This window comes from Eucalyptus grandis, chromosome 9 (assembly GCF_016545825.1).
Source record: "Eucalyptus grandis isolate ANBG69807.140 chromosome 9, ASM1654582v1, whole genome shotgun sequence".
Lineage (NCBI taxonomy): Eukaryota > Viridiplantae > Streptophyta > Magnoliopsida > Myrtales > Myrtaceae > Eucalyptus > Eucalyptus grandis.
In genome coordinates, this window is record NC_052620.1 from 29,650,469 (window position 1) to 29,675,390 (window position 24,922).

Below are 24,922 nucleotides of genomic sequence, written 5' to 3' on the forward strand. Positions count from 1 at the left end.
AATCAGTGAGCTGGTTCAGAATATTATCAACAGTTCAATTTTCCAATGGGCTCTCCTCGTCCCTCCAGATGCGACCGTTCAAGCAAATCTTCCGGTAGGTACTCCGGCTAATCATGTATGCGCAGCTTCCAGCTAATTTCACATATAGATGTATTTGACTTCTTTGCTTACATATATATTTTTTTCAGCTGAGCTATCTTTATTGTTCTTTCTACTTGGCTCCATATGGTTACAAACTTTAGGTTTTGTAGGATCATGTGAAATGGTCCCTTCCAATGAACAACTGACCGATTACACATGAACATTGTAAGCAATGCTTTCTATTTTACATGTGATGGGCTTTGTTTTGTGTTTTGTGCCGGTGTCGGCTGCTAAAGTGGTCATTAACCGTGGCTTTGGTAGCGTGAAGACTTGATGGCATCAAGTCAAGCATGCAATTAATCTAAAACACCCATGTGATAATAATCTACTATTGCCTGCAATTAATTTAAAATAAGGTAATGTTCAGGATAGTTGCATATTAACTAATATACACACCGACCCTAATGATAATTATTTCGATGTGGTTTTGGCTCTTTGCTAGCAGCAAGCAAGAGCAAACCCTAAATCAATGTATTGGACTATATATATATATATATATATTTCAGTTGAGCTATCTTTATTATTCTTTCTATTAGGCTCCATATGATTAGAAACTTTAGGTTTTGTAGGATCATGTATGATGGTCCCTTCCAATGAACAACTGACTGATTACACTTGAACATGTGAAGTAATGCTTTCTTTTTCACATGTTATGGGCTTCGTTTTGTATCGGTGTCAGCTGCTAAGGTGGTCATAACCGTGGCTTTGGTAGCGTGAAGACTTGATGGCATCAAGTCAAGCATGTGATAATAATCTACTATTGCCTGCAATAAATCTAAAACACCCATGTCAGGTTCAGGACAGTTGCATGTTAACAAATGTACACACCGACCCCAATCATAATTTTTTCGATGTGGTTTTGGCTCTTTGCTAGAAGCCAGCAAGGAAAGAGCCAACCCTAAACCAATGACAAAGCTCCTGCGAATGCGAAGATGCCAACTGCGAGATTAACAAGTGGTCCAAGAATAAGAAAGATAAGTGGGCAGGTCTTAATTTAACTTCCTTCCTTGTACTTGCTAGTGTTGTGATTACATAGTTCATTGCTGATGCAGATAATTTGACGTCACGGTGTGTAAGTAGATTTCGATATGACTGACATGATCATAACATGTGAGGGAACGACATCCTATCGAGTACCGGGTCATAGGTGAAGATCGTAATGGAATTCATTTTCGTTCGCATTAATTACTTGCACCGAAAATAGATTGTTTTCATCTGTACGCCTATCGACTACGAGGTCTAAGAGGAGGATTGATATTCCACTTAGGTCCAGTGTGTCTAATTTCCCGACAAATGCATTGTGGTATGATACGGGCATGATCGGTTCTTCAAACTCGACATAATTTCACCCGTTGGACGACAACAGACTATGCACCGACATACAACGAGGTCGACAAAGATATGGTTGATTTGATCCATCTATGGATTAAATTTGATTATTCTACTTGTTGAAGATGACTTATAAAAAATGAAAATAAAAAAGTTAGGGTAATCGTGACACATTTATTCTACACTTTTTTCTGTGGCACAAAAAATTTAAATTTATATGTGCATGACACATTTACACTACATTAAAGTTTTTTTTTTTAATGAAAACCGTCAAAAATCTGTCTACATAAATGCTAGAAAGCAAACGATATTGACATAGCGCTCATACGACTTAAGGAAAATAAAAAAACATTGTTTTAATTGAAAAATCATTTTAAACAAGATCTTGAAAGAAAGTAAATGTATTACATAAATACAAATTTGGAGTTTTTTATCATAAGAAAAATTTTAGAGTAATTGTGTCATGGTGAGCATAATTTAGGATTTTTGATATCACAATATAAAGTTTGGACAAATGCGTGATAGTAGGCATAATTTAAGATTTTTTATAACCTTTTCGCATACAAATTTAGCTGTTAGTAAATATGTTCGACGGCCTTTTAGGCTCTGTTTGGTAACGTTTCTATACCTCCCAATTTCTGTTCTTTTATTTTTCGGAACAAAAAAAGAATAGAAATCCATTTAGTAATGTCAATTAATTTTTCTACTCCTTGGAATAGAAAAGTGGATGGGGAATAGATTTGGAACAGAAATGAGATGTAAAAAAAAAATAGTTTCTTACTCTCGGAAATAATTTCTAGAAATAAGTTATTTTTTATTTTATTTTTTTTCTTTTCTTCTTCCTTGTTACCCCTCGCTTCTAGCCATTGCCCCTGTTATCTAGCCATCACTCCTACCGACCACCGGATGATTGCCGTCGGCTGACTGCCTATCGCCCTAGCCTATCGCCTTTGCCGTTCGCCGCTCGTTGGTCGATAGTCGACTGCCTCCTGCCACTCACCGATCGACCGTCAGCCACTGACCTCCCTTGTCGATCAATCGCTGTCGCCACCGCTCGCCATGGCCCACCGCCAATGACCATTGAGGCCACCGCTCACCAATTGGCTGACAACCAACCGTCGTCATTGTCAATTGCCGCCATCCACCGTCGATGATTGTTGATGCCACAACTGATTGTCACTGCCCACCACCAACCCCACCCGCGGATGACTCCCGACGATGCTGATCGCCGCCCATCATCATCGACAACTGTTGCCGATGTCGGCCTTTGGCCAGCCATGATCGGCAGTCGACTGAGACGGTTGGTGGCGGCAGGCGACAGTCGATGTCATTGGCAGCTGGGTTGGCGGCGGGTAGTGACAATCAACGATGGTGGCGGCAGCGGCGATAAGGAAGAATAAGAAAAATTTAAAAGAAAATCTACATTATAATTCATATAAAATACATTCTTATTATTTTTTCATTTCAAAAATATAAATTTTATATAGTTACAAAATGTGTTCTTTTATTGAGAAATTGTTATCGGAAATAAAAAAAATAAAAAATTATTTTTGTAAAGAAATTATTTCCTGAAATAGAAGCGTTATCAAACGGAGCCTTATTACTATGAGACACGCCTACATGAATTAATTGATCGGTCAGCAGACCTGCTGCTCTGTTCATGGGCCTGGGCCTTATGTTGGGCCCGAAGATTTGATATCGGGCATAGTAAAGTACTCTACACGTGTGGACCCGGCCCGTTCACTGTTTCGCCTGGTTCGACCCGATCGGGCTCGTTCGGTTCGGCCGCAGGTCACCAGGCAGCGTTCGCCGTTCAGCGTCCGCGTTCCTTGGTCCCTCCGACCGAATTCCGTCGTCGGGTCGTCTGCAATTTCGAAGCTTTTTCCAGTTTTAAGCTCGCCCATGTCGGAATCTTTCCTGCGCCGACACTGACATCGTAGAAACCGAACGCGGAACACGGTCTTCGAAGCGTGGAACTTTTGAGAGAGAGAGAGAGTCGTGACCGAGGAAAAGCAGTATGATATCCCTGCAGCGAGCGGCTAAATCCATCCACACGGCCGTCGCTGCCCCGCGCCTCTCTAAATTCTCTCTCCACGTTCCTAAATGCGTAAGCTTTTTTGCTCACCTCGTCCTCTCGAAATCTCGTTATTCTTGATCTCGCGTTCTTGGTTTTGAGCATGTCGTCTGATTGTTCCGAGTTCCATAGCTGTTGGGTCGATTCCATTGTGTGGTGGAGATGGGTTTGGGTTCATCCTTTGTGTTCCACAGAAACGTAAATGGGCCATAACGTGAATGTTGGTTGAGGGCAGATTTTATGTAGGGACCTTGGACCTTGATTTATAAGGTGGAATCTTGTGAAATGAGCAGTTGGTGGATTGGTGAACGGTTCGGGACTTTGTTAAGATCAGTGGGTTGCTCAAGTCATTGTCCTTCTCGGAGGGCACAAGTCATATAATCTCGGGTCGCCTTCATAATAGAGGATGTCAAAACTATAATAGTTTGGTGCCACATCGAGAGAAAGTGATAAGTAGTAAGCTATCATAGTTTTATTTCCCGGAAAGTTGTGGTTTAGGTTGTCTCTGCTGAATGATGAATAATAAGCATTTGAAGCGTGGTTTAAGCATTCATAAACTTCTCTAGGTGTTTCTGTGGAAAAAAAAACAGATAGCGATTTGCTAAGCTTTTATTGCTACACAAATGTCATACAAACCTGGACTGCAAGCTATCAGTAATCTGTCACTTATGGTTCAGTAGTTCGTGTTTTTTTTCCTGTTACCCCTGTATCATATCCTTAGACTTGTTGTAAGGTGTTGCACAACAATGCACAAGCAAGCTTCAGTTTATATGTTAACTAATGGTTGAGGATTGGCAGAAATGCATCCTATCAAGCTGCTTATCACATCAAGTAAACTTGCTTATACAAATTTTATGTAGTGTGTTTTCACTTCAAATATGCTTGTCCTATTTCAGGTGGAGGTGGAATTCACTAATGGTAGCACATTTAGGTTGTCTGCTGAATTTCTCAGAATTTGCAGTCCTGCTGCAGATGGCAAGATGAGGTCTATAGGAGGTGAAAAGGTTGATATTCAAAATATATGCATTAATCTCTTGTGTATTCAGCAATGCAACAATCTACTTTCGTTTACAAAAAGAGAAGAATACATGCATGCATTCTCTTAACATGAGAAACTTTTTTTTTTGCTTGCCACGTGAAGGGTTACTGCAAAATTAAAGTGAACAACTTAGCCATATCTACCTCTATGATGGTTGTTCATCTCGTAGCCTTAGTTCGTGTTCACATTTGTGGGGTCAAATTAACTTCATCACGAGGACTAGAATGATGGATTCAAATATTCTGTCTTGTGGATCAGATAAGTTTGTTGATAAATATTACAATCGTTTACTCGGCAGATGCTAGTATTGGAATAAGTTCTACTGTTCAGTATGTTCTCTGTTCAGATCTGCACTGGAAAAATTGAACTTGATGGGAAAGGCTATCCTGTGTTGCTTGCACTTTTCTTATAATAAAAAAAAACCGGCAGTGCTACTCTGGAGTCAACAGGAACTTGTTCTGATGTCTCTCAACTGAGTTAACTGAACCAAATCTGTTCTTCTCCTAAGATCATCTCACAATTTGGAAATTCCTGACCCTTTGGATAACTGATTTCTTTGTTCTCAGATTCTAGGTGTTTCCTGAGCCACCAATTCCTAAGATGGTGCTCATGTTAATGGGAAAAGTATGAAAGGCTTTGATTGCGTACATAGTTAGCTGATGGACCAGTATCCTGGGTTATGGCCTGCATGCAAGGATGGATTTAGTGGGAAGAAGGGTTTTTACCACTGTGCTAAGTGATGCACACACCTTTGGACTTCAGCAAAGTAGAGAGTCTTTGCAACCTAGGCATATCGAGTTGCTAATTTCAGTTAACTTCGATTAATTTCTGTACATATGTTGTGTTATACCATAGGGAAATTGGCTATCCTATTTGCCCATAAATAAACAAAGAAATGTCAAAAGTTAGCTAAGATTGTAGTAGGAGACCAACCCATAAAAGAAAAAGAAAAAAAAAAGATCACAGTAAGAAATCTTCCCTTATGTATTGGCCTCCTAAAGATCAGCATTGAATCTGTCCAGAGCTGAACTGATTTTGTTTTCTTTGATATCATCATTTCATTTAATGTGTTCCCTCTTGAGTCTCACAGTTGATATGATTCTTATGTGGCTAAAAAACATGCCTGTTGTTGTTCATGCTCTAATATTATTTGGCTCAAGCGCTTCATGTTCCTCATCAGGTAATATTTGGGCGTCGTCATGTTGGAATTATGAAAGTCGAACCTATAGGAAACTATGGGGTGAGGTAATTTCAGGATGGTTCCTCAAAAGGAAAAATTGTTACAGCTTGAACGTCTTGTGATTTTCCTACTAAACCTAGATTCTGTAATCTTAATGATGCAGGATAATTTTTGATGACTTGCATAAAACTGGGATCTATACATGGGACTATTTTTATCATCTTGGAAGCAACAAATTTACCCTCATGAGAGATTACATTAATACGCTCAAGAAGCATGGACTTAGCCGGGATCCTTCCAGAAGAAAATGATAGCGACTTTTCTTCCTTGGTTATAACTGGTAGTTTTCATGGAAGTGGTAATTTCAGCAAGGGATAAGGTCAACTCTTCGATTCAATTACTTGCATGCGCTGCTCAAGAGTAAGAGCTGATTGCTTGAAAATGGAAATGGAAATTTATTAAATAGACAAGTGAAGATTGTAATTTTAGGCATGTTGGGCTTCAGTCTGCACCGATGAGGTATCCGAAACAGGTTCTTTCAGCTTGTGCTTCTCTGGCCTCTTGGTTGGTGTGGTTTTGAAGATTTTTAAGTCTTCTCTTAGATTCAAGGGAAAATCTCCCAGTTCTGAATTTTGACAAGAAAGCTTGATAATTGTTCTGATTCAGTACAATTGGAATTAAAAATGGTAGTAGATGAAATTGGATCCCCTTGGAGCCATGGAAAATGTAAAGGGATTGCATTGGCAGAAAAGTTCAAGAAGATTGAAGCAGAGGTAATAAAAATGGTGTATTGTCTGTAATATCATAGAAAATTATGTCTACAATCAATGCAATTTGTGTACTATATTCTCAAATGCTAATATAGATTTTGCAAGAGAATGTTGTCGTCTAGTTTGTTAGAGCATTTGCTATGACTTTCCTTTTCTCAGAAGAATGTAGTGATAAACTAGCAGTTTGCACGGTTACATCACGTTTCAGTTCATGGTCTATGTTGTAGTGGAGGTAACGTAGTTTATATGTAGCATTCAACAGATTGATGCATTCCTTATGTTTCTTGGTGGAAGTTTACGCTTCAAGGAAAAGAAAATTTATGTGCTTAGGTCCAACTCACAGACTAAATCGGGAAAAAATAAAAAGAATCAAGTTTCCTTCTTAATGCATTGGCCGTTCAAGAATTTAAAGATGTTGGGTACGATAAATGCGTAACTTACTTCCAGATCTTTGGTAGTTGGTATAATCGCCAAAGGCCTTTACAGATTAAACTTGTGCAAATCCTCACGAACAGAATTAGCTCCAAAGTATAACAGTGGAGGATTGATGGTCCTTGTTCTGTTATGCGGAGGTTGACATTTCAACTGCTGGTGGTTCAGCCGTTGACATCTTTGTCCCCTGAATCAGCGGTGCTGGCCATGGCCATTGGGCACCCACATGACTTTAGCCCGCAAATGAGTGAGAAAAGTATCGCTTTAGACTAATCCTATAGATGATGCGGGCGGCGAATCGAGTTTAACCGGCGAATCGAGTTTAACCCTCGAGCAAGATGTGCATGCTTGCACGGGGAATGTGTTTTTTTGGGCGGGATCTCGCGTGGAGATCCCTCTGCTTCCTAATTCGAGCTAAATACATGCAAACTCTTCGACCGAGTTCTGGCGCGGACTGCCTGATCCTGGATTTATGTCTCTTTTTTTTTTTTCTTTTTTTTAAGCATTGTGAATGAGATAACAATTTCGTCAACTTGGGCAATGTTTGTAGTGTGGAACTGTCAAGCATTTGCTTCCCTGATCCGCTACTTTCTCCAACAGCATGACAAATACATTCGGTGGGGGCTCCAGAAAGATTAGCACCAGTCAAGCCAACAGCTTTTTTTTTCTTTTGCCTTGAAGGAAAATACTTGAAGATGTTTGATGATATTAATAAAGTTTCTAACGTTAACGTCAACTAAGCGGGGCCCAAGCAAGCCGAAAAAGAGAGAAGCACTTGAAAACTAACCGAAGCTTGTTGCAAATGAGACCCCACTTTTGTGGTGATATTAAAAAAGAGCACGCTTCACTTTCATCCCCATTGACAGTAGACACATGATGATGAGGTCTACATTGAGAACGTGGGCTGTGCACCTTTTGCTTTACTTTTGAATTTCAAATTCAATTCAAACAAAAAAAAAGGAAAAAAAAAATATCCGAAGAGAGGGGAAACGTCAATCTTGGTGTTTCCAGTTCCGAGTTTGTATCTTGTCTGAGGTTTTGCAGCATTGCTTAAGCCCCAGCCATGGGAGATTCAAGCTGTCTCATGATGCAGCCCCTGTCTCACCCTTCGGTCTTCACCAATGATGCCACTGAGGTAACTCCAGGAAACTGCACTGTGAATTTATCTTCCTCCTTTACGTTCTTTTTTTCTTCTTTTGTATTCAGATTGTTGTGTTTCATGTCTATGATCAACTTCATCTGATCATTGCATGATCAAGATAAACTTAGCTGGAGGGTTGGTGTAAAATGATGCTTTTTCTACTCATCACACATTATATAGATAATTCTTCGTGACTCGTGTTCGTTCGGGTAGTCTGCTAAAATTTTTGTCTGCTTGAAATGAATGAGCAGGTACTTGATATAGGAGAACTTTATGTATCTGTGGTTATTGGGAACATTTGGATCTGAACTTTGCATTAAATGTAGGAAATCTTCCTTGATGCAGGGGAACCCAATTCATGCTCTCGGGCAGTCCGTCTCATTTGGCAGGTTCGTGTCAGAAGAGTCCTTGTCATGGGAGAAGTGGTCAAGCTTCTCTCGGAAGCGCTATGTTGAAGAGGCTGAGAAGCATTCCCGGCCCGGATCAGTCGCAGAAAAGAAAGCCTTTTTTGAGGCTCACTACAAGAAATTGGCCGAGAAGAAAGCAGCAGCCTTGCTTGAGCAAGGGAATGCGGACTCAAGCGATGTTGCAGACTTGGAACGTGAAGGTGATGTCTTAGACTCTCAAGAAATTGTCAATCCTAACCAAGAGGTGAAGAATTTAAGGCAAGTGCATAATCTGGGTGGTGAGATGGAGAAAAATGATATCTGCGAGGATGGAGGATCACAGTTAACTGATAAATCCGTCGTGATTGTGGAAGATGCCAAGGATGAATCATTGAAAGAGCTTGGAACGGACTCTTCCCCAGCCAAATCCTCTGAGGTGAGCTTTGCTACTTCTAGCAGTGACGAATATGGAATGAGTGATTTAAATGAGAAGGGCCTCAATTCACAAATAAATTCTGTAAGTGACTGTCGCAACGGCTGGTCATAAGTGAACTCGAGGCTCATATGAAACTCTAAATATCAGCAGAGGCAGAAATTCTTGCGGGCACTTGCTCTAATTCTTATGATAAGTCGTGTCGATTTTTCTTATTGCCCTGTATCACAACAATGAATACCTTATTTGTGGACTGCAGGCAGTTAAAAGCACAACATCGGCATACCCTTCAGCCACTTCTTTGTCCAGGAAGAGGTACCCTGTTTATTTTTGTTTGCAGGGTGCAAATTCTGTTGTTTTGGTTTTAATGAATTCGATCATTAAAGCATGGCAATCTCCAAGATCCATTCAACATTTTCGAGTTGTATTGCAGGATACTGGGGGATCACTTAGCCACTAGAAAGAAAACCGGCCAAAAAAGGGGCTCTCTTGCTGCCAAGTAAGAAGTCTTGACTCTCATTCCAAATTTTCACGATCACATAGCATTTCATTTCACCTCAGGTTCTGCAGAATAGGATTATTGGAGAATTTAACTGTGTTGACCGTACTTGGGTGGAGTCAGATATTGGAATGTCATCTCAAGTCTCAGCTTGTCTTACTGAGTTCTGTATATAAAATACTATGATGGCAAAAGTAATAGTTTCCGCTAATTGCATCCTCACAGATGTTCTGCGACCAAATTTTCCTTTTCTTTTGCGAAGTTGGAGGCCAAAAACATGTTCAAATTGGTGCTCATGTTTCCATATAGGCTAAATATTGTGAGACAGGATCAATTCTCCTGTTGTGCACATTGGAATTCTTAATCATTAGCGAAAATATATAAGGCTATATTAAGATCATCTTAGTCACATTTTTTTCTTATAGAAGCATCAACTGCTTGGGGCACATCCCCATCCGAGTCCCTGTTAAAGTAGAACACAGTTATATTGACTCTCTTATTCTTTTTACCAGGTTTTCAAAGTTTCTGTCTGCATGCAAAAGCAATTCACAATCATTAAAGTCATCTCCACCCAGATCGAGCACCAAAGGAAAAACTGCAAAAGGCAAGGAGGTAACGCAGCATCTGTCTCTGTCTCTCTGTCTCTGTCTCTGTCTCTGTCTCTCTCGTGCCATTTCTAGAAGGTGGAGAGCAGGGCAAAATCATGTAGGCTAGGAAAATAATGAAAAGATGTAGCAAGATTAGAGGTCATCTTCTCTAAAATGAGACTTTATTAATCTTGAACATTTTGTATGAAAATCATGCGTAGTAACTTGATTGCATAAAAAAGCCAAGCTAAAAATATCCCATTCTCAAGTAGTAGAACTTGCCTTGGCCTTTCTTTTCATATTTTTTCTCATCTAAAGCAACTCGGCTCGGCTTGCGACACTTACATTTACTTACACAGGACAAAGCAATTAAAGAACCAAGTAAATGGAGTCCTGGCTTTTGTTTTTGCGCGGGGAACTCTTCAAGTATTCACAAAGGCAAAGAAAGAGCAGAGCATCAGATGAAAAGTGTATGTTCCCAGTTCATGTCGAACGATTTTCCTTACTCCAGTCTAGACAGTAGACAGATCTATTTGGAGCTACATTTTTCCTTTTCCTCTTCATATCTAATTTTGCAGGTCCAACACTCCTTCCCAATCCAGCAGGATAGGAAGAAAGCTCATGACAACAACGATGATGCAAAGCACGATCTCTCCATCTCCTCAAAGATCTTTGATGAATGATGATCACCCAAGACATGTCAAGGGAAGGAAGGGTCAAGCGCCAACCAAGTCCCGATGCTTTGGAGGCTTGTTAATATACTATGTCCTAAAAAATATTCAAGTGTAAAGATGTGTAGCTACAACTACTGCCAGAGGAATTGCACCGAACGCTGTTCAGGAGGCTAAATTTCTGTCGAACAGATAGAAGAACAATCTCTTATTGTCGTGAAGCAAATATCAACCCGAGGAAAATGCATGGGCATGGACTGGATTGATTTGGAGAGCTCACTGTATGCATAGCCTCATTTTGTTAGTAGTCAGTAAGCTGTAAAGATTTGGATTTTTCTGTTCCCAAAACCTTGTGATTCGTATGAGAATTGTCATCCCTAGTGATTCAATCAGAAATAAAGAGAGAATGAAAGAGTACAAAGCAAAAATGCGCACTTACTCTTGCCATGTTCGGATCGATTGAGGGAAGTGAACAGAAGCAATTACTAAGATTAATATCAAGACTATAATCCAAGTAACGCAGTCGGATATTTTCGTGGGTATCCAGCATGACCTGCTCCCTTATTACATTCACTCACAGTCCACCGCATCGTTTTGCGAATTAGTTCCTCTGAGCACAAGAGCTGACTCAGTAGATCAAAAAGACTTCTGCAGAATTTAGGAGAAGAAGATCAAGGTGTCTGCCGAGAAGTCAACAGGCAGACACAAAACTTATGGGCAAGTGTTGTTTGTTTCATTCTCCTGCCCATGGCCAATGGGCTTCAGCCAAACCAAACTCGAAACTTGAAAGATTCTTGCAGATCCAGGCCCGGCCTCATGCTCTCCCGGTCCTGCTCTCTCCTTTCTGTCTCTGCTCAGTGCCGGATGCGTGCTACTGCGCAGGTCCCAAACCCCCCGTTAAAACCTTTCGCTGCTTCACATAGCAATCTTGCGGTTGTTCTTGGTGCACCCCGATAATCCATCCATGGCTAATCCGTCGCTGCTGATGCGCAAGACCCTGAAATCGCTTCGAAATCCCTCCATCTTGGCATCCCTGTCGACCTCCCATTCTCGGCGGCTCAGCTCCGCCGCCCCCGCCCCCTCTCCCGCCCAGACCCAAGCCGACGGCGGCCCGTCTTCGTCCTCCTTCGAGTTCTCCGGCGGCGGCGGCGGTGACAAGGCTGACGACGCGATATACGTCAGGGCCCCGAGCCCGAAGCCCGCGTCCGCCTCCGACCCTTCTTCGGTGACGATGCCGATGGCGTTCATGACGGGGTCCATCGTGGGGAAGCGGTTCTACAAGCAGGTGACGACGAGGGAGGCTGACGACGGGAACGGCTGGACCGTGATGCTCGATTACCGGACCCTGAAGACGCCTTCCAAGAGGCCCCTCAAGCTTCCGACCCTCGCTCTCGCCAAGGCCATCGCTGCTGAGTGGGAATATCAGGTGCTTAAGACCCATCATTTGTCTCAGCTCAAGTTCATTCCTTTCCATGGATTTTCTTGAATTTGAAATGATTAGGGGGTGTTTAGCTCGTTTCGTCTGTGCAAAGTTGATCTGGCGTTGATTCCTTGTATAGAAGTCTCTAGTTCTGAGAGTGTGCTTCAAGCTCATATGGTTGGGGCTGTGTAATGAAATGTTGATCATTGTAGCAAACAGATGGGATAAGGCCTTTCACGATGCCTCTGATGAAACTCGCTTGCACGGCACTGGAGAGAGTTCCGCTCACTCGGCCGAAGATCATCGAGCACCTGATGAAGAAATTCAATCAGGACCTGGTCTTCTGCCGTGCGCCAGAGGACAATGTCTTGACGAGTGATGTTCACGGTATGTTATTAGTGAATGAGGCTTGTGAGGTCTGATTTGCTCTTGAGTATGTTTTTCAGTTGTTCGATTTTGAGTTGGCAATTACATATGGAACTTCATGAGTTTATGTTCCTCTTTTAACCAAAACTAACATCGTGCTGGAGCTCGGTGAAATCTCTGCTGATGCATTTCAACCAAAATGAATCCATAGGCCTCGTCCGATGTTTCAGGGATAATATGCAGACTGTATCTCTCTGAACTCTTGAGCGACATATTCTGCAATTTTTTGTTTGTTTAATGTATTTTTCATGTTAACTTAGCACAACCCAATTAGCTTTGGCTTTCCATAGCTATGGTGACTGACTAATCTGTTGCATAAATTTATTAGATAGACAGGTGGAGAAAATCGATCCTTTGCTCAATTGGTTGAAGTCAGAATTTGGATTTCAGCCTGTTCTGTACTCGAGCTTTTTCGGCGGCAAGCAGGACGAGGGATTGATAAAGGCCATAGAGAACCTTTTGAAGAACACTGATGACTGTGAACTGGCGGCGATTGATGCAATGGCTGCAGCAGCACACTCTCTGGTTATTGCTCTTGGAATTTTTCGTGGGAGGTTGCAGATAGAGGGAGCTATTGAGTTAATCAGACTTGAAGAAGACTTCCAGGTACTTCTATTTGATTTTTTCTTTGTCATTGCCCTGTAACTCTCTCGTTGTCTCTCTACCCATATACTACCCATCCTCGCCCACTTTCATATACTACTCATATGGAGGCATCGCATATAATGACCGACATATGCCTCAGATTGAGGATCGCACAGTGAGCCAGACAGCGGCACTTCAGTTCATGGTGATATATAGCTTTCGAGAGTTAAGTCATCTTATATGTCCTTGCAGGTGGACAGGTGGGGTCTAGTTGAAGGCGGGCACGACGTTGATATTGCAGATCTCAAGGTGCAGATATCATCTGCAGCTGTTTTTCTTGCACTCTCGAGAAGGATCTAGTTCTCGTACTCCCAATCCTTGCCCTCTCGGATTTTGTTATAACTTTGTAGTGTGAGGCACAGCATTTGTCGGTTTAGTTTTTTATACTTGTTCTGTTTATACGTCCATGGGCAGCCAAATAATTTGTAACAATAATTTTTTTGCCTGGTTTGCGAATTGAGATATTATGCTCAAATGGTCAAATCTCCCTGATCACATTGGCGCATGCTTAAGACTCCTATTGACGTAAAGCACTTGTGCAAGAGACTTCTTTTTGTATCTAACGACTGTTCTCTCTGTTGATGGAACTAGAGTCCTGAAAATCCAAAATGAGGAAGAATTTGAAGGAAAAGAATCGGCATTCTGCCGTTATACACTTAATTTAACTATACTCGCCTGCTGTTATGAGATATCCATTAGAATTATGTAACCTTGAATTCTCTCCCATTCAGCATTTGGTGAGTCTATAAGCTAGGAATTCTGTATATAGAGGATTCCCTGCCTTTGGCGAGGGAAGAAGTTGAGCTCTAGATTTAATTCTCAACTTTTCTGGCTATAAGGACTTCTGCTACACGACTCAGCTGACCAGAAGTGCCGACTGCCTCGAGTTGAGGCGCAAAAAAGAATCATCCAAAAGAAAATGAGAAGGCGGGGAGCGTTGTAATTCAGGGCTCCTCTTTACAGCACTTGACGCATACAGGTGGCTGCTTCGCGATGTCACAGTCACAGCATGCTGTATCACAGTTATTGTTGCATCCTGTCAAAGGACAGAAATTTGAGGATCAGAGATTGCAGTCCGTGCTTCAAATATGGCTCATCTTAATTAATGAAAGTGCATGCACGAATTGGAAACTCAACATGGAAGTGTAATGGACAAGAACTGGTGCATTACCTGTTACAGTGACATATCGAGTTGTCTCATAGTCCTGGTAATTCACGAATAATTGGAGCCGAGGACTCGACTGGACAAGATTCGTTCTGAAATAGACGGAGATCAAGAGAACCGCAAAACAGGATCTTATGACATTCATGATTTTGAAGATTGTAATCTATTAGCCTGATGTGAGTTAGCAATTTGGTGGGTGAAGTTGCCGTCATTCTCAGAGTTTATATAGCACATAAGAGGTGTAGACATTATATTCAAACATTCTCTTTTACATCCATCTGCAATGTCATCCTAAATCTGTGTGATCAGAAATAATTCGGATGATGCTCTTTCATATTATTTTAATCCTAACTGGAGCTCAGAAACAGGATCATTACAAGGATGTGAACGGCCTTGCTTACTAAGTTTTGGATAGATAATGCCCTTTCGTGTGCTTTTATATAAGAATCTGCTTTAATATATTGTGAATGCTCTTCATTGCATTCCTCCATTTCATCATATACTAGAGATGGTTGAGCAACTTCTCTACTAACCAAGCATTCCAGAATGATCCTAACAACTTTCTCGAAAAGGTTTCCATTCCCTAATGCAGAAGAAATGAGATACTGAATTGATACTCAAAACTTCCATGAAAGGTAACGAGGAGATAAAAGTACCAAGTAAAACAGAGGCTCATTCTTCTCATCATCATATTTTGTGGCTTAATGATAATCATCCATTACCGAGAGATCCAAGATTCAAGAAGTTATGACTTATATTCCTAACAGGTAAAAACAAGAATTATGATGAGGCCATTCATATGCCCATACAATGCCAAAACTGGTTTAGTTTCTATAGGGAAACATTTGAATCTAAAGAATGATCAGTCCAACTCTTGCTTCCACTTCCGAATCACTGGATAAAAGCCGATGACCACGTAAACACTGCTTGCCACAACTCGGTGAAAATAATCCCAACAAAGTCTAAAACAAGTAAAAGAAAAGCGCAAGGGGCTTGAGTAGTTTGCAGAGTCCCAGGAAAATGCAGAGATATAGCACCAATGTCCCTGCCATATCCAGGGGAGTTAGAACCATGCAGGTGGATCTTCAAGAGGATTTATTCCAAAAGAAGAGGAGCCAGAATCTTCTGGAACTGGATGATCGAACAAGCAAGCGCTTCCATATTTACAGAGCCCAAACTGTGCATAATTCCTACAAGTTCTCCTATCCTGCAAAAATGACCGCATAGTGCTAAGCAATCAATTTTTCAGAGCACGGCACAAGAATGAAACTTAAGTTTGATGGGAATAGTTAGATCAGAATATATAAAAATGTCAAAGTTCTGGTAAAGTCATTTGATTGTGGTCCACTGGAGATGAAAAATCAGAAGAGATTTTAGCCTAAATAGATAAAATCAATGCATGAAAACCGAAAACCTTTTAACTTTAAATAACAAGTCGCACAGTTCTTTTGGGCAATGCAGTGACTTACTGATCTCGAAGGAAGCGCCTTATCAGTTTGATAATAGGAGGGTACCATCGAAACTCGATCCTTTGGATGGTGAAATTTACAAGTATGTCTGTATTTGCAATAACCTGTCTTCATGAAATAAGCACACTCAGGTTGACCGGGTCGTTGAGGGTATTCTTCAGGAGGTAGCAGCCCTTTGCTGTGCCCTGCCCTTTCTTGTGGATAAGCCAAAGCCTATAAAACAACAATTGGTGCAAAATTACTCATTTTGCAGATAATTCAATCCTTCTTTCCCAAGTTATAGCACTTCGAAACATTCTTGAGGTAGCAATGGCGATAGCATACACTCAGAAAGATGGAAAGCAGGAATATATATATAAAGTAGCAATTACAGGACCAACAAGAAAGAAGATGCAGAAATGGAAAAATGGATCAACACTCATTAAAAAATATACAAGAACACAAAAGCATAAACTAATCAAATAGATTTGTGAACTCTTCTGTGTGTAGAAAAATGCACCTTTTGGGAACTTTGAGAAATCCCAGGGACATGGGACAGTCCATTATCCCAGTAAGGCTGGGTCCCAGAAGCCGTGTTCAAAGACCGGGATGCTAAATATTCCTGTAGAATTCCATTGTATCTCAGATAATCAGAGTCTTCCATAGGACCCTCCTTAGGATACTTCGGTTCCCTTCCAACTGGTGCAAGATTGGCTGAGGTCTTATCAGGACTGAAGTCCCCAACCGTTGTAGGATCAGGATGGTGAAACCTGCAATCAATTCCATATCGACACGTGCCATGCTGCATGTAGAAGGGGCACTCTGCTCTTCCCTGAAGTGAACCATGAAAATCATGTAAGTCGCACAAATTACTATTTATGTGTGCTTCAAATGGAGCTCATAAATCAATTAGTCAATGGAGGGAGAAAAAGGCCTAACAAGTCAACAAAATTGAACTTGTGAATTTGTAGCATGAAAGAATGTACTCTTTACCAATCGTATTGGCAGGCCAACGAAATTAAGTTGTGGTTGGTCTGTGATTTCATTTCTTTCTTTGGAATGGCTATATCTGCAAGCTTCTCCAAACTTGCACCCTCCAGCAATCGAGTAATACTACAAATTAAGCAGATAACTCAATTTTCAGGACAACACATGTGCATACATGTGTGTGCACAAAAGAAAGAAAGAAAGAAGCAATCAGACGTCATTTTGAGCCTTTGAGGTAAATGTAGGAGGCTGCTATATTGCACAAAGCCAAAAGGCAAGTAATTGCTGTCACTATCAGATATATGAAGCGCATTTCTAATCTAGCCCTCATATGCCTAGACAGATAAACTGAAAAGGATCTTATATGAAGGCCATTTGTCACGAAATACATCTCCAGTTGTGGGTGAACGTCACAGCATCATTAGGACATAAACCGCATAACTACATATCTAGGGAACAAGCAAACATTGACTAGTGATTATCAAGAAAGTCCAGCCCCAAAAGGAGTAGTCATTAAGCAGCCATTCAGATGTCGCTAACACCTGCACAATGCTGTGAGTTTTGCAAGTAAAACCGGTACATTTCCTATTTAAATTTCCTTGAACTCCTTACCTACTACATCATCGATTTATCATGCCTCGGCTTGACTGAACTAAAGACAGAGCAACACAACACCGTTAAAACGAGTGGCACAAATCCTGACCTTGCACTCAATCTGCTTGGTAGGCTCCAAGAACTCTCCTCTTTCCCGCTTCTCCTCGAAAACCTTCAAGAATCACGCCCACAGGTCAACCGGTTCATACATCAACCCACCGTAAATTCCCAAGAACGCAAAACACACACACACACACACAAAGGAAAACGAACGAAACTGACGAAAAGCCCAAGAACACATACCGTCCTCTTGACAGGGTGACCGAACCTGCAATTCGCGCCGAACTTGCACCACCCGTTCCGGAGATAAAACTGGCAATCCCGCGCGTAAATCCCAAAAGGGTAGTGCGATTTCGGCCCCCGATCGTCGAAATTCCCGTCTTTCTCTTCGCCCGTCCCGTCTCCCGCCTCCCCCAAGGCCACATTCCGCATACCCTCCACGAGCGCAGATTCCACGGCCGGGCCGACGGCGGGCGGCGGAGAGGGAAAGAACGGCGGCGGCTGCTCATCCGGGTCGGGCCGCGCCGGCCGGTGCCGCTGGAGGAGCTCGAGGGAGGAGGGAAAGATTTCGGCCTCGCCCTCGAAAGTTGCCATCTTTCGTCCCCTGTTCAGAAGAACAAGACGCAGAGTGAGCGAGCGAAAGCGAACGTGCTTCTCCTCACTTCCGCTCGCGCTTGGTACGGTCTCGCCTCGTCAAGCAATCGCCGTCATACATTCACTCATCAATGCGAATGCAAAAAGTAATCTTTTTTTTTTTTCTTTTTTTTTTCTTGTAATTCTTTTTGCTTGACGACGCAAGAGAATTCCCAAGAATCGAGAAAAGACGCACTAAATTTCAAGCTGCAAACGTGCACGGCGAGGAGAGCACCTGATTGAAAAGAAGGCTGCAACTTCCGAGAGATTGAATTCACAAAATATGATTCGAAGACGACATGACTTGATATGTTTTCGTCTAAAATATATGATATGATGCAATACAAGTTTGTTGGTTTTACCTCAATTTCACGAATTTCCGACGAGTGGCGGAGTACATGAGTTAATGTTTCTGAGATTACTCCAGAATAATATATAGGAATGGTGATTCAAATCCGAGCTTTGAATAGAGAAGTCTCACACCGAGGACATTTGCAATTTGTTCAGTATAAGTACTAGTCTCCTAAGTCTCGAGAAAAGGAAGGATATCATTATCGAATCTCTTACTTTTGCAACTTGATTGACTTCCTTTAAATTTTATATTGAGATTTAGATTTACTTCGATATTTAGAATCAATCATTTATCGCATGATACTAAAACGGAAATGGTAAAACTTTTAATACAATGGTGACATGGCATTTGTGTTGAAATCGTTAATTTATATTAACCGTGTTTAAATTATATGTTAAGGTTCAGAGTTTTTTCGATATTTGGAATCGACCCTTTGATCGCATTGTACTTAAATGGAAATAGCAAAAAAAAATTTAACATGGTGGTGGTGTGGCATTCATGTTAAAATCACTAATTTATATTAAGCATGTTTAAACTTAAACCGGGGATAATTCAATATAATTCAATTGATGTACTGTTGTACGTGTTGAATTGTAATCGAGGTCAATCTAATGAGATCATTGACCAAGTTGAAATTTTATAAGCTACTAATCGCAAGAACAGACCAGAAAATAGGCGCATAACCCCCTCGGCCAGGCCACAGGTGAGAGCTTGAGAAGTGAGAGGTCGTATCTTATAACGAACGAGTCGAGTGTCGAGTTTAGAAAGCCTTCTCATAAAGATAAGTTAGGTGCAAGGAGGCTTGGCAGATCGAGCGGGCGATCGGAACCCTGACTAGCTCTGCAGATGACAAAGTCGATGTTGGCTTAGTTCAATCGTTTAATGCAGTCACAACTCCAGGAACAGTTATAACTATGCATCTCTTTAATGTTACCTCTTCATTGGCATCTTGCTGCATAATTTTTCATGAGGTTACAATTACAAGCTCTGATCTGTCATCAGAATTCGTCTATTTCCAATCTCTTTGAGAAACAAAGAATAGACTCACTCTACAGAAAACTAGAAACTACACTTGATCCTAACTGAAATGGGCCGGGGAAGAAGGTAGGGAAATATTACACTCGTGAAGGGTAAACATCGACCAGTCGCATGGTCATCATGCAATATCAACGTCTCTGGGAGCGTGTCGTGACTCTTGAACGGACCCGTCATTAGACTTTTCAACCTTGAAAGATTTTTGGCTGAATATTCGTACAATGGCGCTCTTCGATCTTGAAGTGCTAATGCTTCGGCTCCCGCCATTGGATTTGTTTCCAATATTCTTCTTGGCAAGATCCTCCAACAATATCTTTATGAGAGCATCGAATCGACGCCTGAATGTTGGATACCTCGATATGGACTTGGTGATCCCTCGGAGCCTTCATTATAACATCAAATTTATGGAACATGCAAACAGACTTAAGTGGGAAAAGTATTGAAATCCAAATATAAACATTGCAGGCAAGTGATCTCATTCTGCTTACCTTCGAGCTAAAGCTTCGAGCTCAGCTCTTTTACGCTCGGGTTCAGGAGGTGGGCCTATATATGAATTCTTGAACCTCTCGGGGTCAGCACCTAGCAAAACAAGCTTACAAAGATAGTCCTCCTCGGCCACATTGAGGTTCTCTGCTTTAATCTGCTCCTTGATAATCAAAAGGGGATTAAGGAACCATTCAAATATTGCATTTTTAGGTCTATTGGTGCTTGTTACTTCAGTATTATCACCTGCATTTTCACAACATGATTCCAGCAAATATTCAAATACCTCAGATTATAGCATGCAAAGGAAAAAAAATTAAAAAGAAAATTGCGGAAAATCGTAAAAATCCTATCCTTTTAGGAAAGAACTTACGCAGTAAGATGCCCATAGAATTGGCTTTTACTGAACGCAAGAGCACTTGTAGCAGGCAATAAGTTGGCAAGCCTATGCTTATCACTCCACTACCTCTGCTTGCTTTGGCATCTTCAATGTCTCGAGGGGTTATCAATCCCTCAGATACCATGCTTTCTCCATGGCGTTGACACTCGTCAAACAAGCCGTCAAGTAACTACACGAACACAATTTTCTATTCGCTTGGTGAAAGCAATTAAAAGAGAGTGAGAGAAAACAGCGTACAGAGTTTATTCAACATGGATCTATGGAGGCAGCAGATGTGGATGCCCATTTCTTGATGCACACATGAATGCTGCAGACATTCATTCCCCAAATATGAGGTCCTTGAAGCAAAGAGGGATATGACAAGCTACCTGAATTGGTTTTAACTCGATAATGGTGTCTTTTATTGAATCTGCACGAGCTGGGGGCCTTTTAAAAGAAGCAGCACGAGAGGAAGTCTTTGACAGCTCGGCCTTTTGTCTCCTGTAGTTTGGCCTGATGGACCAAGATTTCAATAAGCATGTATGGAATCCACGATTCCATCAAATTGGATCTCAAATCAGAAAAAAAAAAAAAAGGTAAGTACCTAGGAAAGCAGGACCCTTCTCGCATGTCAAGAATGTCATTGCTGTATTCGTCATAGATCGACAAGGATGCCATAACATAACAGAGCCCCAACCAGAAGGAGGACTCCTGTAATGTAATTCCATCACCAGATGAGTTTGACCACACAGTACATACAAAACAGTTGTTACCGATCTCCAGATTTGCTTTTCTTAAGGTGTTCCTTGAGAACCCCCAAATGACTCTTTATTCTAGTCAAGATGTCCTCTTGACTGGGCATACTATGAAGAATTTAGGGAAAGACATGCTACATTTAAGTTGAACCACTGAGCTGCAATATCAATACCATGACATCCAACTTTCCTCATGCTATATGTATTCAGAAGATCTACCTTGACAACTCTTAAGACTCCATTTTGGTCATATTCAACATTAGTTTCACTGTTAACCGAGCAGAAGAACCTCGTAATCCTGGTTCTGCCAACTGATGAGGTGCATAAACAGGACATACTCCAGAGGCCAGAATGGAGGAATTTAATAGTAGAAAGAAAGAGGAATTTAACCTGATAAACAACAACTCCTGCAAAGGTGCCAAGGAAGATGCTGGATAGCATGGAGGCCAATACGGCTCCAACCACCGCCAAAGGCCAGAGTATAATGGCAAGACCCGCGAATGGAACACAAATCGTCTCCAGGAATGGGCCTTCACGACCAATGAGATCGTGAAACAAACGGTGCCATCCCCTGAAGAGCATGTAAGGACTTTTGTATAGGGCAATGAGTGAGATCATAAGCATGTCAACCATAAATCCAAACACTCCAATTATAACAGTACCCGGAAGATATAGCAACCTGCAAAGAAATTTCGCATAAATAAATAAAAATAAGTAAAAATAATTTTAGGAAAAACTTGCTAATGATGTAAAGTGGAAAACTCCAACTTAGAGAACAAGTTGTGTGCATTATATTTACGTGGATGGGTGACCACATGCTTTTTTCAGCTGCTCAGGGCTTATATCAAAGGGACTCGTTCTAGGCAATGATCTCTCAATAGTGAGTTCAGAGTTCAATGGGATCCACACGAGCTCAAAACTCCTGAAACGCACTATGTATCTTCATCCTAGGAGATATTTGTACTTCAGAGAAATTATCACTGTATAAATTGTCATTCTTGACCCGAAATTAGAGCCTTTGATCTGCACACTGTTTATTTACACTCTTAAATCTTGGAATACCCAAGTGTAGATGCTGAATATATTGGTTGATGTCTTACTTAATAAAGCTAAACATTCAGTGAGAACAAGCTCAATGTGCCTACCTGTAAGAGTTGTAACAGAGACTGAAACATTGGCTCTAGGCAAGCACTATTTATGTGCACCCAGGATATATATATATAATTTTTTTGGCCTTTGTTGCTCAAGGAATTTGACTTAGCTCAAAATTGAAATACAGGAACAGGCACAAAGATCAGACCTAATCTCATAATATTTCCCTTCCGCAGGCCCCTGATGCCACAGGTCATTCATATAAGATAAGTAAGAGTGGAAGCAAAAATCCCCAAAATCCCGGACAATAGTGAAGCTCCCTTTGATTGTGCTCCAAGTTCCATCCTGGGAAACATTGGAAAATTGTCAATATTCTTGGTCCAGGCACAGGAATAGCAAAACAAAGACTTCATACATAGAAACAGTGGAAAAACTTATCGGTCTTCCCCTCTCCAACAGCATCAAAAGTGGCAAATATTGGTGAAAGAAACCCATACGCTATCCCACCAATGATGCTGCCAGCAATGCCAACCACTGGCCACAACACCAAGGGAATAGGCAGGCACAGTACAAGGACAAGCTTCAATCCAGGCCCTAATTGCTTTGATCTGCTAAATAGACAACAGTTAAAATAGAGGACCTCCAATTATGAATGAGGCAACTTTCAGTGATAGGTTCAAGGAATCACCTCAGGATACAATGACAAGTCCAGAAACAGTGAATGGGCCAAAGACCCAATATAATAGCAGAGTTGCCAATTGTTATGATAAGGCACGCGAAGGGACAAAATATGACACCTGAAATACAAGAGACATACATTCAACTTCCAGCACTAAATATCATATTCTTATGCATTGACAAGAGAACTTAGAAACCAGGGTTGGGGTTCATGACCTAGAAACTACGGTTGCCATCATCTAAATAAAAGGCTTCTTCACAGTTTAATCAGCCCAGGGAAACCAGGAAACACAAAACAATGAGTTGATGCAGGATGATTATTCAAGTGGTCTAGTTGGGGAAACACATTGCAAGGGGCTCCTGCCTCCAATCTTGTATTCAGCAAGTCACTGAGATGTCCCGTCAATTCACAAGAAAACGCCACTCAACAACGTCTAGCCAAAGAAGAGTTACGTACTTGCCAATTTAGCATGCCGAACTAAATCGAGACAACATTATCGCCAACATTCTATAATGATGAGAGTTGAAGTCGAAACATCAGCGAATTAATTGTTCTTTCCCGAACGACTGTTTCTGACATTCGGATCGGAAACAAACCCAGTGCACTCACATTCTTCAATATCACAGGAGAAAAACGGAAGCAAACAACAAGCAAAGGAGGCACGGATTTCTGACCTTTGAAATTGCCCAAGAGCAGCAGCCCAATGAAGTAAGGCAAGAAGCAAATGAAGTTCCATATCTTAGCCAGAGCCCCCCTCGGAGGCTCCATGATCTCTCCTCAATCCCACAAGATCTCCCTCAATCAATGCCCACCCACTTCACATCAAGTCCCAATGCCTCGTTCCGACCCAGAAAGACAACAAATTTCCAACCCCGCAAAACAATCAATTCACGTCGCGCAAGGAGGAGACGGAAAGAAAACCAGCAAACGAGACCCACAAAAGAAAGGCGAGCGGAATTCACACTACCTCTTCGATGCAGTCATCCCCTGACTTCTGGCGTTGGAATAAAGCAAAGGATTGAGTAAAGTTCGATATTTTGCAGCTCTCGGTACTGGGGAAATCGAAGCTCCGGATGAACAGAGAATGCGAAAACTTGGAGGGGCGGTCCTGGAGGATAGAACAGAAGGGAAGGAGAGCACGAAGCACGTTAGCAACCGTTGGAAGACTCCCAAAACCCGGAGCGACGAATTGCAGATAGAACAGTTACTGTCGGATTTCCGGAAAGGAAACAAATCTTCTACACCCTCCTCAAGCCAAATCTCTCTCTCTCTCTGTTATTTTGGCTGGAACCCTCGAATTTTTTATCTTCAAAAATCGGATCTTTCGCTTTGGAACCATTTCAACTATGTAAATAAACGCTAAACTCGAAACGACGCGCCTCGTCCGTGTCCCATTTCACTGTCGTCAAGCATTGAAACATTGCGTGGGAATCAGGGAAAAACCCCACTTTGAGGACGAGGAGGAGTTCAATGTTCATCAACCGATGTCGACAGCTCTCGTGTGGGTTTTCTTATTTGTTTCTTCTTTTTTGGCAATCTTTTTTTTCGGGGGTTTCTTGAGAAGATTTAAGGTGAATACATTAGTTTATAAAACAAATTCGTACGAAAAAACGTGATGAATTATGAATGGACCAAGTGAAACGTATTCAAAATAATAAGTACTCTGTAATGGCTCGATTTAAAACAATTCCGAATTTCTCTTTTATGTTCTAGGAAATGATGTCAAGTTTTGTTTAGTAACATGACAACCGATATAGGAACGTTTGATTTTTGTCGCCATTGATGACGATGAATGGTGGTTACTCAGTTGTTTTCAGCCTGCAAATGGGAATAGCAACTCATTCTTTTCATGTCATGCTTTATTTTGAGTTGCCAACTATAGTCATTTCTTGTATGTAGAGTCAGATCGGGTAGTCCTTCGTCTTTGTTTAAGAATAGGAAGTGATGAGAATTAGGTTAGAAAACGTAGGGCTAGACCACAAATACTTTGTCAAATCATAGCATAGACAAAAAGGGTTTCATCAAAAGCGACATTTCACCGCTCCATCAACGGAAGTGGAGCGTTATGCCGATGTATTCAATCATAA

At 41.4% G+C, this 24,922-nt stretch overlaps 5 protein-coding genes across 10 annotated transcripts; 3 read left to right on the forward strand and 2 right to left on the reverse strand.

Moving 5' to 3' along the window:
• The first annotated feature begins 3,229 nt into the window (after nt 1-3,229).
• LOC104419179 lies at nt 3,230-6,750 on the forward strand. Of its 2 annotated transcripts, none has more exons than XM_010030750.3 (4): nt 3,230-3,577; nt 4,441-4,548; nt 5,764-5,823; nt 5,927-6,076. In XM_010030750.3, exons 1-4 carry the CDS (start codon nt 3,488-3,490, stop codon nt 5,936-5,938), a joined length of 270 nt encoding a protein of 89 aa, XP_010029052.2. In that variant the 5' UTR covers nt 3,230-3,487; the 3' UTR covers nt 5,939-6,076. The 2 variants fall into 2 exon arrangements, with proteins under 2 accessions (XP_010029052.2, XP_010029051.2); XM_010030749.3 differs by having other exon boundaries at nt 3,233-3,577; nt 5,764-5,828; nt 5,927-6,750.
• Nucleotides 6,751-7,810: 1,060 nt separating this feature from the next.
• LOC104419180 (protein WVD2-like 7) lies at nt 7,811-11,110 on the forward strand. 4 transcript variants are annotated; one of them, XM_010030754.3, is made up of 7 exons: nt 7,811-8,100; nt 8,433-8,928; nt 9,185-9,240; nt 9,359-9,424; nt 9,937-10,036; nt 10,371-10,481; nt 10,590-11,110. In XM_010030754.3, the coding sequence occupies exons 1-7, from the start codon at nt 8,087-8,089 to the stop codon at nt 10,692-10,694; spliced, it is 948 nt and encodes a 315-aa protein (XP_010029056.1). In that variant the 5' UTR covers nt 7,811-8,086; the 3' UTR covers nt 10,695-11,110. The 4 variants fall into 4 exon arrangements, with proteins under 4 accessions (XP_010029056.1, XP_010029053.1, XP_010029054.1 ...); XM_010030751.3 differs by having other exon boundaries at nt 8,452-8,928; XM_010030752.3 differs by having other exon boundaries at nt 7,812-8,100; nt 8,452-8,928; nt 10,614-11,110.
• A 252-nt stretch (nt 11,111-11,362) lies between these two features.
• LOC104419182 (ATP synthase mitochondrial F1 complex assembly factor 2) lies at nt 11,363-13,668 on the forward strand. Its single transcript, XM_010030755.3, has 4 exons — nt 11,363-12,108; nt 12,315-12,489; nt 12,857-13,134; nt 13,366-13,668. The coding sequence occupies exons 1-4, from the start codon at nt 11,647-11,649 to the stop codon at nt 13,471-13,473; spliced, it is 1,023 nt and encodes a 340-aa protein (XP_010029057.2). The 5' UTR covers nt 11,363-11,646; the 3' UTR covers nt 13,474-13,668.
• Nucleotides 13,669-15,005: 1,337 nt separating this feature from the next.
• LOC104419183 (zinc finger CCCH domain-containing protein 12) lies at nt 15,006-18,143 on the reverse strand. Its single transcript, XM_010030756.3, has 6 exons — nt 17,671-18,143; nt 17,477-17,539; nt 16,780-16,899; nt 16,307-16,618; nt 15,808-16,020; nt 15,006-15,545 (listed from the first exon to the last, which is right to left on the reverse strand). The coding sequence occupies exons 1-6, from the start codon at nt 18,019-18,021 to the stop codon at nt 15,402-15,404; spliced, it is 1,203 nt and encodes a 400-aa protein (XP_010029058.2). The 5' UTR covers nt 18,022-18,143; the 3' UTR covers nt 15,006-15,401.
• A 1,188-nt stretch (nt 18,144-19,331) lies between these two features.
• Nucleotides 19,332-24,253, reverse strand: LOC104419184 (uncharacterized membrane protein At3g27390). Of its 2 annotated transcripts, none has more exons than XM_018862875.2 (11): nt 24,044-24,253; nt 23,510-23,943; nt 22,845-22,953; nt 22,572-22,764; nt 22,365-22,501; nt 21,455-21,743; nt 20,914-21,020; nt 20,699-20,822; nt 20,304-20,499; nt 19,936-20,176; nt 19,332-19,830 (listed from the first exon to the last, which is right to left on the reverse strand). In XM_018862875.2, the coding sequence occupies exons 2-11, from the start codon at nt 23,601-23,603 to the stop codon at nt 19,569-19,571; spliced, it is 1,752 nt and encodes a 583-aa protein (XP_018718420.2). In that variant the 5' UTR covers nt 23,604-23,943; nt 24,044-24,253; the 3' UTR covers nt 19,332-19,568. The 2 variants fall into 2 exon arrangements, with proteins under 2 accessions (XP_018718420.2, XP_018718421.2); XM_018862876.2 differs by having other exon boundaries at nt 23,510-23,671; nt 23,803-24,253.
• Nucleotides 24,254-24,922: the final 669 nt, after the last annotated feature.

Excerpts from the sequence above, each read along its gene's own strand:
- LOC104419180 (XM_010030751.3), top strand. The coding sequence starts at position 8,029 with ATGGGAGATTCAAGCTGTCTCATGATGCAGCCCCTGTCTCACCCTTCG. Across the intron at positions 8,101-8,451 it reads TCACCAATGATGCCACTGAG|GGGAACCCAATTCATGCTCT; the intron begins GTAACTCCAGGA and ends TCCTTGATGCAG. Across the intron at positions 10,037-10,370 it reads AAACTGCAAAAGGCAAGGAG|GACAAAGCAATTAAAGAACC; the intron begins GTAACGCAGCAT and ends TTACTTACACAG.
- LOC104419183 (XM_010030756.3), bottom strand. The coding sequence starts at position 18,021 with ATGGCAACTTTCGAGGGCGAGGCCGAAATCTTTCCCTCCTCCCTCGAG. Across the intron at positions 17,540-17,670 it reads GTCACCCTGTCAAGAGGACG|GTTTTCGAGGAGAAGCGGGA; the intron begins GTATGTGTTCTT and ends TGATTCTTGAAG. Across the intron at positions 16,619-16,779 it reads TTGGCCTGCCAATACGATTG|GGAAGAGCAGAGTGCCCCTT; the intron begins GTAAAGAGTACA and ends GGTTCACTTCAG.
- LOC104419179 (XM_010030749.3), top strand. The coding sequence starts at position 3,488 with ATGATATCCCTGCAGCGAGCGGCTAAATCCATCCACACGGCCGTCGCT. Across the intron at positions 3,578-4,440 it reads CTCTCCACGTTCCTAAATGC|GTGGAGGTGGAATTCACTAA; the intron begins GTAAGCTTTTTT and ends GTCCTATTTCAG. Across the intron at positions 4,549-5,763 it reads GGTCTATAGGAGGTGAAAAG|GTAATATTTGGGCGTCGTCA; the intron begins GTTGATATTCAA and ends GTTCCTCATCAG.
- LOC104419184 (XM_018862875.2), bottom strand. The coding sequence starts at position 23,603 with ATGGAGCCTCCGAGGGGGGCTCTGGCTAAGATATGGAACTTCATTTGC. Across the intron at positions 22,954-23,509 it reads GCTCTTGGGCAATTTCAAAG|GTGTCATATTTTGTCCCTTC; the intron begins GTCAGAAATCCG and ends CTTGTATTTCAG. Across the intron at positions 20,500-20,698 it reads TCGAGTTAAAACCAATTCAG|TTACTTGACGGCTTGTTTGA; the intron begins GTAGCTTGTCAT and ends GTGTTCGTGTAG.
- LOC104419182 (XM_010030755.3), top strand. The coding sequence starts at position 11,647 with ATGGCTAATCCGTCGCTGCTGATGCGCAAGACCCTGAAATCGCTTCGA. Across the intron at positions 12,109-12,314 it reads CTGCTGAGTGGGAATATCAG|CAAACAGATGGGATAAGGCC; the intron begins GTGCTTAAGACC and ends TGATCATTGTAG. Across the intron at positions 12,490-12,856 it reads CTTGACGAGTGATGTTCACG|ATAGACAGGTGGAGAAAATC; the intron begins GTATGTTATTAG and ends TAAATTTATTAG.